Source organism: Strix uralensis, chromosome 3 (assembly GCF_047716275.1).
Source record: "Strix uralensis isolate ZFMK-TIS-50842 chromosome 3, bStrUra1, whole genome shotgun sequence".
NCBI lineage: Eukaryota > Metazoa > Chordata > Aves > Strigiformes > Strigidae > Strix > Strix uralensis.
In genome coordinates, this window is record NC_133974.1 from 715,533 (window position 1) to 727,635 (window position 12,103).

Below are 12,103 nucleotides of genomic sequence, written 5' to 3' on the forward strand. Positions count from 1 at the left end.
TCTTGTATTGGCTCTTTGCTCTGCAGGACACAAATTTCTTTACAGATCTTTCCTTCTCCATTTCATGTTCACTCTTTACCCTCTTGATGTGATTGTTCACACTAGCAGGTTCACAGCCCCTTCACAGTGCCTTTCCGTACTTCAGAGATTGGTGATACTTTTAGTGTATTCAGGGAAAAGAAATCCCAGACTTCCTACATGTTCCCAGGCGCCTCAGTCCTCCTGATTTTACTAAGTTAAGTGCACTCAACCTGACAGAAATCAAGAGGGCTGGTTACAGATCTATTGCCCTGAATCCCTCCATTTAAGGGAAATCAAGTTGCCATCACCTGACACAGGTTTCTTCCCATTTCTTTTTTTTCCCCAATCTACAGTTCAGTGCTCCCAAAGTGTTCTGGGACCCCAAGAAATGAGGCTTGAGGGAACTGCAGAGTGTTTATTAAGGCTTTAGTATTAAACCAAAGTTTTCCCCTTGAAATGTGTTGAAAAAAATTCTACAGATGTCCACAGCCTCTCAGGCCAGAAAAATGTAGTTCGCTATCGTTTATGGGGGTCCCTTGACAGACAAAAGGTGGTCCTTGACAAATCAACAGTAGCGGGACTAACGACCATAAAATCATATGCTTTTTATTTAACATAAAATGAAACATTAAAATACACATTTGTCCATGTGCTGAAGAACTACTGTATTTTACATTCATTTATAAAGCAGGTAGTTTTACATGACAGAAATAAGTGAGAGGAAGAGGAACAGAATCTGCAGTAAGACACAAGCCACAGGGCAGGCTTTTGCTTGTCAGAGTGCTGTCATCTCCTATGGGGACACTGACCTTGGAGTGACAGGTTAGAGCCGGGCTTAGCACTCCTCAGGCCCCTCTGAATGCTGGTGAGAAGCCAAGGTGGAATCTTATACAGCAAAGTGAGCGAAGAACTTGACAAAACCCCCTTTGCCCCACGCCCAGCTGCAGCACGCTGGGCCACACTCATCCCTGACCTGCTGCTCCTCTGCTGGAACTGGCCCGTGCTGCTTTGAAATGCCTTCCTGAACTACAATTGCTTTCTTTTTCCCCAAAAAACCATGTTTCTTACGTAAATCTGACTTTGCAAACGGACTGACAGGGCTTACGATCGCGCCGAAGCTTTATGGCAGCGGCAGGCGCTGTAAATCCAGCGAGGCTGGGCTGTTTGGGGGCGTACCCTGGGCACGCCTCTGGCCACCACATCAAAAACTGGAAGCAAAACCCCAGTCCCTGAGGTTCAAGGTAGGGCCTGGCCCATGTCAGCTGCAGCTCAGCTGCACTTACAGTCCTAGCACTGCAAAACCGCCCCGCAATGAGTTGCCGTTGGTTCCCATTCCCGGCACTGGGCCGGGAGGCCGCGGGAGGCCGAGCCTCTGGAAGTTAAACTCTCGGCTCGGCTTTTCCAATAGGAAATCTCTAATGCAGCATCTGAGAAGCCATAACTGAAAGGTTCAGGAGACCAACTAGGCTTATGGTTTACACTGGGAGAGGAAGGAACGGGAGATGCAGCAGTACCAGGGGAGTAAGGAATGTTTTGTTGTTTTTTTTTTTTAAAAGTGCAGCAGATCAAACCACATTGCTATGATATATTTTGTCTAACCCATATATCTTAAATAGGAAAACAAATAGAAAAGCTGTAATTCTGTCTCAGGTCTGCAGTAGCTTCGCAAGGTGGAATATCACCAGAAGACTGGGATGAAGCTGGTTTTACTACACCCACTTAGCTAGGACGTAGCTGTGGGTACACAGGACACGCACACACACCTGCACAGCCCTCCCGTGTAGACTCTGCCTATATACACCCCCCCAGGAGCGGGGCTTTCCTATAGTGCAACTGTTTATGGGTGAAAGCCCCCCTCAGCGTGTCGGTAGCGAGTCTGGACAAAGGAGCGGGAGCCATGGTTTGTTTTTTCAAGATTCCAATAATAATTTTAGCAGTAGGAAAAACCCGGTTGCCTGCCTTTCCACATTTCAGATCGGTATTTTTAAAGCTTGACTTGTTAATGCTTCTTTTCCCACGTTTCCTGCTCTGTAAGTCCCAGTAACAGAATTGCTGTAAACATCTCCAGTTTATACCCAGGATGCCTGCAACTGTTGGCTGGAGCGAGTGGAATAAATGTCACATCTAAGCCAAAACGGGCATCGTGGAAAAGGGGAGGGGGCAAGTGCGCTGTGCTTCCTACACGGTGGAGCCTCTGCCACCCTGCTCTCCGTAGGGATCCGGGTTCTCTCTAGGCAGAACCGGGGCCAGCAATTACAGGCGCTGCAGATCTCCCGGTCCTTCGCCAACGGGTTTATGCAGAAAACAAGTAGTTGCTGTTTACGCTAATAAATAGTTTGGTGGAGTAGTGCCGGGAGGCGAGGGCCAGCGATCCCGGCAGTGTCGTGCCCTCCCCATTTACACCCCGCTGCTGCCTGGCCCACGCTGCTGCTGCCCTTCGCAGTGGGTGTGTATCAGGGCGCTGCTGCTCAGGGGGGGCATCTCTGGGATCCCCTTCCTGAGGAGAATTCACTCCATTTCTAACAGCTGCAAAGATCATCCTCTCTACAGTGAGATTGTTCACCAAAATTCCTACAAAGTAAAAAAAAAAAAAATCTGCTTTGCTAGTGTTTCCTTGAAATCCCTGGACTTTTGGTATATCGCTTGAATTCCCCAAAAGCGCCGTAAGATGCTCACACAACAAATCCAGCTATTTCTTAAAATTTCAGTGGCACCACAAACTCGCGTAGCTTCCGCTGGTGTTTTGGTTGAGCAGCTTCTGGAGAGTTTGTCTCTTTGGCTAGAAAGGCAGCACTGCGTGTATAAAACATCCACCTCAACTTCTGGTCTTCTCACCATAGATCATTCTGGGTGGTTTTGAGGCAAAATGAATGGATATTATAACGGAAACACAAACAGGACACAGGACTGAAAAATGGTCTGAAAAATATCTGAAACCGCTAAACTCTTCCACAATTCATGGGCTCCTGAGCTCCCGGTTCCTCTGCTCCCCGGTAGCTGCTAACAGCAGCCCCCGCAGGGGTGCAGGACTTGCATCCTCTCTCCCTCTTTTCTTCTTTTCCTTTTTTTTTAAACATTATTACATGCTTAAATCCAACCAGCTCAAATACTTTTTAATACATTGAAAATGTAAAATAAAGAATATACGAAGTACATACAGTATATATATACATATTTCAAATACTTAAAATTCTTATGTAAAATATGATTTTTCTATATTATTTGTGTAAAAATACATTTTAAAATGGTGTCAACTTGATTTTTCTGTACATACCCTCTATTCCAATTTAAGTCCCTTTTAAAAAGGCAAAAGACAGACAAAGGTTTAGTATCTTCTAAACTGTGTTTACAGGCCTGTTGTCAAAAACAAGAAAAGCACGTGGTAAACAATATTGGAGTTTTTCTTTTTAAGAATTCCCATTTTTATTGCATTAATGGAAAAAACTGAATCTTTTCAGTTCTCCTCCTAGTAAAACTATTCTTGGCCTTGCTGCGAAACTGCATACTCCCCATACCCTGTTCATCTAGTTCATAGATCATCCTTTGTCATTTTTTTTTTTACAGATACTAAAATATATATTACTTAAAATATATTACTGTAAGCTCTTAAAATTGATCTTCAGTTATATCAAATGTATAAGCATTAAAAAAAAAAACAACCTAGGTAACAAAGAAAATTCTGGGTATCGGCATCCTGGCACGCGCTGGAGCCCTTCCCTGGGAGCAGGGGAGGCAGCAGCGTTCCCCCCACCGCAGCAATTAGCCCGTGCTAATTAGCGGGGGTAAGGCAGCCCTGCCGGCCGACCCTCCCTCCACTCGCAGGTGTTGGAGGTTCAAACCAGCGCCAGAGGTGCCGGGAGCCCCTGCGAGCTCCCAGCTGCCCCCGGGGTGCGAGCACCCTGCGGAGCCGGTGCCTTGGGGGGCAGAACGCTGTTCCGGGTCTTTTTTTTCCCCAAGCCACGGAGCTTTTGGCTGACGCAGGCGCAGGCTGTCACCGGAGCAGCAGCGGGTTCTGCCTCCTGCTATGGGCCACGATCTCCTGCCACGGGCCACACGCTCCAGCCAGGGGCCATGATCTCCTGCCATGGGCCACAATCTCCTGCCATGGGCCATGATCTCCTCCCATGGGCCACGCGCTCCGACCACAGGCCACAATCTCCTGCCACGGGCCACACGCTCCAACCACGGGCCACGATCTCCTGCCACGGGCCACATGCTCCAACCACGGGCCACGATCTCCTGCCACAAGCCACAATCTCCTGCCGTGGGCCACAATCTCCTGCCAGGGGCCACGATCTCCTGCCACAGGCCACACTCTCCGACCACAGTCCATGATCTCCTGCCACAGGCCGCACACTTCTACCACTGGCCATGTGCTCTGACGATGGGCCACACGCTCCAACCACTGGCCACGCGCTCCCACCACAGGCCACGTGCTCCGCCCGCGGCGCTGCAGCCCGACCACCTCCCGAGAAGCGGGAGAATGCCCGGGCAGGGCTGGTGCTCCTTGTCCTGCTGGTGGCCCCCCAGCCAACGGCTCAACGTGGCTCAAACGAACTGAGCTTCCGCTCCCCGGCTGTGCCCGCGCTGGCAGGAGCCAGCCCTGGGCTCGACCCCGTCAGAAGTAACGACCTGAGGATCCCTCCCAGCTGGTAACGACTTGGCCAGGAACCTGCTGCCCCATCAGCTATTTCATTCTACTGTAAAAAAAGATACAGCTCCGCGACCGGCGTTGAGCATCTCGGTCTTTCCTTTTGATTTGAGAGGGGACGTTAAATTTCACACAAAATTTCTTCCCTGTGCTACCAATCTACCTCCGAACCTGAGCTCGCAGAGCTGCGTTTGCTCCTCCACTGCAACCGCGTGTTCGGGGGCGGGGGGGTTGCACTGGAAGGTTTGATTCTGTTGATGGGTTTGAATTTCTAGTTCTTGTGCTGCAGGACTTGGATGGGGCCCAAAAGGGAAAATATAAATCTGAGTATTTTTTCTTACTCAAGTTGCTTTTACTGCCACAAACACAGTTTGACATTAGGGCTCTGACCATTTTATCCCTTTTTTTTTTTTTTTATGACAGCATTTACTATGGTGCTATTAAATTAATACCCGGGGAACCAAAGTCTAATATTTTAAACTATGCCACAACATCCCTTTTATTTGGAAATCCAGCATGAAGGCAGGTTTATTATCCCATGGGAAGGAAGAGCGGGAAGGTCAGGCAAGGGGACGGAGAGAAGTAAGGCAGCAGCGGGCTGACCCACGCGGGGAGCGCTCCCGTACGGGCTGCGGGATTTCTGAAGGACTTGATTCAATAACCAGCACTGTAAAACATGCAAAGCTTTCGAGGTTTCACATCGACCTGTACTTAGAGTGATTACTACACCGAGCCCCATTATTCCTAATGATTTCCTACTTAATGCCCTCTTGCAAACCTGTGGAGACTGTTCCATCAAGTCACACCTAGTAGCTCATAGCGTGTGTTAAAAATCAAAGACATGCAGTTAAAAGAATTTTCTCAAAAAGAAAAGAAAGTCAAAGTAGCCCAAGAAAAGTGCTGATCTGTTAAAATAGAACTAAGGCACTGAAGAGAGTTGTAAACTTCCAAGCCAGCACGCAAGATGCCCCCACTGTCCGGCACGAGCCTGGAGCCGGCGAATCTCCGTGGGCACCATCCGCCCCCTGCCCCCCCCGGGGAGTGGGGGCCAGGCCAGCGTGGCTCCCGCGGGCCCACACCCGGCAAACCCACGGGCCCACGTGCTCCAGGGGATGCTTGTAGCATTTTTACAGGGAGGAACAAGCTGGAGCCACGGCCGGGGCGGCACCGTGGTGTGAAAGGCCGAGCGGAGCAGGGGCACAGCCTCTGCGAGCGGCGGCCGCAGCAACGCCAAGGGCCAGTCGGCAGAGTGGGGCCTACAGCTCCCTCAGCATCGGCTCCTTCCCCCGCTCCAGCAGCCTTGTCGCCTACAAAAACGACACTGATACAAGTCGAGGGATGAGCAGAATTGATCCAATTATGGCAGCAAAACCTCTTTGCTCTTGTTTGAGGCAAGAATGACTTTTTCAGTTTAGTTTGTAACTAGCAACAACCTTTAAATTGGATTATGCTGGGGGATGTGTCCCGGACAGGAATGGATGCGTCTGCCTGAGGATTACGCTGCTGTAACTTCTTTCATGTCTAGACAAGGCTTGAGTTAAGGAACAGCCAGAGCCTGCTCTCAGCACTCGGCTCCCCAGGGCACTGCAACCGCTTTACGCTGTGTCCCAAGATTTTAAAAACCTGCAGAAATTCCTCTCGCAGCACAGGAGTCGGAAGCAGCAGCGAGGGGCCGCTGCCCAAATTGGTGCCGATGTACAGGCCAACGCGGGCAACGAGATCGTCCCCGTTACGGCGCCTGGGGGTGATGGGGGACGCCAGCCTGGGCACGCAGCAGGGACACGCACAGGCCAGGGGGTGTTTCCTGGGCTACAACCACCGCCAGCGCGTGTGCAGCGTGGCAGAAAAACTGGGAGGACTTTTTGTGTAGGGTTTTGGTGGTTTTTTTTTGTTTTGAATTTCTGTTTTAGATTTAAAAAATTGACTTTATTTCTAATACTTAAATGCTCCTCGCCACTGGATGTCTGAGCAGGGATGCATTATCAGAAAGCAGGAGTCACTGCTCCCTAATAAATTTAAGATGAGCAAAATGGAGACGAAGATACACTGCAGCTCTGGCCAACTCCCGCGCGTTAACCCCACCACGCTCTGCTGGGCAGGGAAGGAAACGTTCTGCTCCGAGGTGATGAAGTCTGCACCTCTCCTTCCTTTATCCTTCCCAAAGAAATCACCTCCCGCTCCGCGGAGAAGGATGCTGCTTCCCAGGCAGCTCCGCTCCTGCCCAATGGCACGGGTGAGCGCGGAGGGGGGCGGAGAGTGGTAGGATGCTCACACAGAGGGAAGGAAGAAAGGCTGAGGACCCCAGCTCGCAAAACAGCCGTCCCACCTATTCCGCTAATATTGCTTCAGCTTAAAAAGGCCTTTGGATTAAAAGTGAATTCAGTGCTTTTCCATCAAAAAAGATCCCACAATGCAGTACGGCCCCCCCACCCCCAACAGCGCCGCCGCGATGAGCGAACCTGAACCTGAGGGTCCTTGTTTGGGAAGAGAAGCAACAGCCAGACCCTGGGCGTGTCGCAGATACACCCGGCGGCGCTCCATTAGCCGGCCAGCCAGCGATCCCAGCCGAGACCCCAGTACCCTTCTGCAACTGCTCGAATTCCCACGTCAGCAAAGTGAACAAAGCGGGGAAGGTGGGATGCGAGGGCGAGCACCGCGTGCCTGCCCCCCACCCAGCGCCCAGTGGTGCGGCGCAGCCCCGGCCCCAGCCCCCCGCCCGCCCTCCCCCTGACCTCCATGAGCAAAAGCCGAGACGAGCCTGATTTGGTATTTTAAAAGACAAAGAGACACCCACAGCGGGCTGGCGGTGAGGCCCAACAAGACACTTGTTTCCCTTCCCCTGCACTTCGCTAAATATAAAATCTATAGAAATGGGAGAGGTCTGACTCTCGTGGAGGTTTGACTGAGCGCAGCCTCGGAAGCAGCGGGGCCGAGGGCGACGCTCCGTGCGTTCCCCTCGCGGGACGTGCCGGGAGAACCGACGCTTCGGGACCAGGGGTGGCACTTCCCAGCTCACTCGAAAGGCCTGAGGAAGCAGATCTCACCCAGCCCCGACAGCCCCGAAATGAAATGCAGTTCAGCACAATTTGCGATCTCTGCTTTAAATGGTTCCTGGGATTACCGGTAATCAGTTACTGAGTTGTTTTAGTGATTTAAATTCTTCAATCGGGTGGTTAGTACAGTTGCCTTTTTCACTATTTACCAGTAGCAAATGGAGACGCTGCCCTCCTGAAAACAAAGTTACTGCAACCGCCTCCGTGGAGAGGAGGGGACATGCAAACCAAACCCACCAGCCAATATTGCACAACCCAGGCCGCCCTCTGGAACAGCCTGCTCGCAAGAGAAAGGCAATTAATTACTTGGGAGGCCGGTACAACGTTAATGCCTTCCAAATCTGAAAAAAATTTGAACTAAAATTTAGAGCAACCAAGCGAGCCGATTCAGGGATTCCTGCTTCGGTGCTCTGCGATCCGTCGGTACAAACATTTAGTTTCTTGATTATCCAGTTCTCCTCTTTGTCCAGAGAAGACCAACAACAGGCTGAGGTTTCGCCAGGGGTTCGTTCCCCCACCTAGAGCAGAGCTCAGCAAACATGCTGGAGAGCAGGCTGGGGTTAATGAAACTGCAGTACAAGTCAAACACTAACTCCTAAGATTGAAAAAATATTTTTAAACAAAATAATGTGACATATTTACATAATTCCTTAAGTGCAAACTCTTGTCACAATTCACGTAGTTGAGCTCAATTTAGACTCACTGTACAAGAAGGTGCTCTTTCTTTAATGAAAGAAGAACTCTACTCTGTATTCCTGATTCAGTAACGTGTCTCTTGTGCAAGGCAGTAAATTTCCTGTTTCTTCCCAACGGATTTCCAAAGCTGAACCCCAACATCAAGCCATCCTCTTCCCCACCTCCCACCCTGGTTACCGCACCACGAGGCAGGAGACGCAGAGCTTAGAGGGGCCGATGCAGTCGTCATGGCAGAAGGCCCCGCAGCCCTTGCACATGATCATGGCTTTCAACCTGCAGTAGCATTTGGAGGGCGAGTCCTCGGCGCCGTCGTCTTCAGCGAAGGCTTGAACGGGGATGGTCTGAGCGTGGCCGCCGGAGCTCCTGGCCGGGCTGCCGGGGATGGTGGTTACAGTCACGGAGAAGGACATGACGTTGCCCATGCTGCTGGCCAGCTGGTTGCAGTCAGACAGCCCCGTCATGAGGGACCCCTGGTTTACGTCCGGGGAGGTGGAGACGTTTATCGTGCCGCTGTAACTGGGCCCGATGAGCTGCGCCGACGCGTTCCCAGGCAGCTTCGGAGGCTGCTGCGGTGGCGCCGAGTCCGAGGACGGGACGGAGGTGCTGAAAAGCTCCGGGTTGCCATGCGCCTTCCCCCTCATCGCATGCGCCATCTGCTCCTGAGCGGCTTGAATAAAATCTCGCGCCAGCGTAGTTCCATCGAAGGCCTGAACGCTCTCCTTGCTGGCTGCTGCTTGCTGAGACGCGGCCGCTTCTGTCTTGACGCCCTTTTTAGCAAGGCTGTTATAATCCGAAGAATTTCCGCTGGGTGGTACCTGCTCTTTTTCACACTGACCAGAAACCTGTGACGCCTGGGGCTCCTCCTTTACGCCGAGGAGCTCGTGTTCATCCCCGGTGCTCTCATCGTCTGCATCTCCTTCGTCGCTGCTGCTGCCGTCACCTCCTGTCTCCTCACATTCTCCAAACTCTGGTTTTGGAGCATCAGCAGGACTGGTCAGACACAAGCGGGTTTCAGGGTTCAGGGAGAAGCCTCTCCTCAAACTCTCTGAGCCCCGACCGTAGGTGGAAATGTTGAGCAGATAATGACCAGACATAGCAGGCTTGGACGTCCTTCTGCCCACGAAACCCAGCACCAATCTCTGGCTGGTGGAGCTGTTTTCTAACTGGAAGCCTGAGTGAGTGAGGTTCAGCTGCGAAGGCTGAAGGACCGGCAACAAATTCTGCCTCTGGACCCTCTTGATAAGAGTCTGGAGGATCTGCTCTTGCGTTGTTTTGCTGAGCGCCTCGTGGCACTGGTGCTGCTCAAGGCCGGGCTCCTTTCCCGAGGGCAGCGGAAAGGTCCTTGGAATGTGAGGCAGAGGCCTGTTCTGGCAAAAGATCTTCCCGAGCTGTTGTGTGGGTAAACCCGACTGTCCTTCCCCACCCTCGGCTCCGGCGCTGTTCCCCGCTACGCTCGTAGCGCTGGACGCTGCCGCCGCCCCTTTTTCTTCATGAGGAGCTAACGGGACAGTTTTCATCTCTGCTTTGGTGAGAGGCTTCGGCAGGATTTGCTCCAGAGGGACGTTCTTGCCTTGAAGGAGTTGGGTGACCAAAGGGTTGTTCGCAGGAATACTGGAGCTGGGTTTTGGGAAGACCCCGCTGGAGTTCGCCTGAGTTTTGAGACCAGGCGCCGCCGCCAAAGCGTCGGAGGGTGGGACGGACGTCGTGGGTGCGACCGCGCCTCCAGCCTGGGCCTCGGAGCTCGCGACTGTTAGCGAAGATGTCGGAGGGGAAGGAGATTTGCTTTTAGAAGCATCGGAGCTGGTACCTCCTAAGGCCGTAGGTGCCACCTTCGTTACGGTCGTGCTGGTGTCTGCGACGGACCCCACCACGCGGGCCGAGCCGTCCCTGACGGCGGGTGCCCCGCAGGCCTGGCCCGGGCCCGTCGGAGCAGAAGGTGCTTTTTCTTGTTTGTCACTGCCACCAGCGTACGGGGAGCCCGAAACCTGATTTAAAGCTGTGCTGGGGGGGTTCTGCTTTATTCTGGTGATCCTCTCTAATGCCGACACCGCTGAGGAGGAGCTGGCGCCCGCGCCGCTGGCGGGAGGTCGGGGCTGCGGCGGGGCAGTTTGCTGTAGTTGTGCTCTAGGAGGGTTGTGAGGTGGTGCCGGGGCCGGGGCCTGGGTCTCCATTTGGGCGCGTGTCCCTGGGCAGTGGGGAAGAAACCTTCTCGAACTTCCCCCGCTTCCAGTTCCTGCCAGTTCCAGTGCATTTCCTCCAATTCCAGTTTCGTGGCTTCCGCCTGTGGCCGCGTTCCTCTTCTCTCCTCCACCGCCCGGGAGGCCCCCGCCGCCGCCCGGCCCGGGCCCTGGGACAGCCCCCCCCGTCGAGGCGGCGGTGGCGGCGGCGGCGGCAGCGGCGGCGGCTGCTGCTCTCTGGGCCTTGGCTTGCTGGGCCTTTGCCTTGATGTCTGCCAGAGTTCTGGCTCCTGTTCTGCCCGGACTGGTGAGCGAGATCGGGAAACGGGCCCTGGGAGAGACCTGGCCCGCAGGAAATGGCATTGGGGAGATTCTGGAAACAGGAATCTGAAACGGAGGGGGAGAAAAGCACAACTGAGATACGGGGAACACTGAAGCCGTGTATTTCAGACTTTAAGTATTTAAGTTTAGTCTTAGAGAAACAGTTGTCGTTTTGGAGAACTCCCTTTGGAGAGATCCCTTCCCTCCCTCGCTGCTTCCATGCTGGCACAACCTGCTCCGAGTCTGCGCCAGCCCCAGGGCCCCGCGCTGGGAGCTCAGCCCTGCAGCTGCAGCCACCCCCTTGTCCACCGCGACTTGAACCCTCTCAACCTCCCCTCGGAACAGCCGTAAGGTTATTCCAGAACTCAACACCTATCGTCCCTTATTCTAGGTTTCATACTTTATTTATATATTATTTATATCCTTTTAAAAGCTTGTGCCAACTTTCTGCTTGACTTTACATTGCTCTTCTACCCCTGTGTATCTACACTTGTCTCCTCAGTGTCTCTTATGGACAGTTTTCCCCAATTCTGTGTCGCTCACAGGTTTTATCAATGCTTCCCTACCTTCGTGCTATACTTATTAACATTGGGAGAGTAATGAACCGTTCTCAAAATTTTGTGTTTGTACACACCCTAGTATAAAAGAATCTTAATAGGAGAGTAGAAATCTTAGAGAGTAATTAAGCAGTTTTCCATCTACAACTTCTGCCTAAGGCCCTGAATTAGGGAGTTGAGCTTTAACCAGACCAAATTCTGGTAGAAAAAGCACAGGCCCTATTCTACAGAAACTAAACTTCCCTGTTTGTACGGTCACACGCGACTCTCAGAGCAGTTTCTGTGCGGGTTCACCTGTTTACTCTCTCCTGTTGAGCACAACATCCCCGGAGGAAGAGCCGGTGTGTGGACACACACCATCTTGTCCTCATTTTCTGAGAGTATCGAGTCTCTGAAGCCAGAGTGTCTCTTACTCCCCAACGGGACATTCCTGGCAGTGCCGTGGCAGGACTGTTGTCCTACTGCCCAGCTCGCACGCGCAGGAGCCGGGCACTGTCCAGGGAGCCCGGGACATCCCCTGCGGCTCCTTCCCGCCTGCCCCTTGCTAAGACTCCGTAAAGGCCTTGTGGTGTCGAGGTGTTCCCCCCACAGCCCCTCCCTGCCACCCAGCCCGGCCCCGCGCTGCCT

At 52.7% G+C, this 12,103-nt stretch overlaps 1 protein-coding gene and 1 long non-coding RNA gene across 10 annotated transcripts in view; one reads left to right on the plus strand and one right to left on the minus strand.

Annotated features, from left to right (window-relative positions):
• Window positions 1-12,103, plus strand: part of LOC141940399 (uncharacterized) — a 28,044-nt gene that overhangs the window by 15,025 nt on the left and 916 nt on the right. The window lies entirely within an intron of this gene.
• ASXL2 (ASXL transcriptional regulator 2) overlaps window positions 607-12,103 on the minus strand; it is a 141,440-nt gene continuing 129,943 nt past the window's right edge. For all 7 annotated transcript variants that reach the window (XM_074861205.1, XM_074861198.1, XM_074861200.1 and 4 more), the window contains one exon: window positions 607-10,985. In XM_074861205.1, coding sequence (XP_074717306.1) covers window positions 8,595-10,985 — 2,391 coding nt within the window. In that variant the 3' untranslated portion in view covers window positions 607-8,594. The remainder of the gene's footprint in view (window positions 10,986-12,103) is intronic.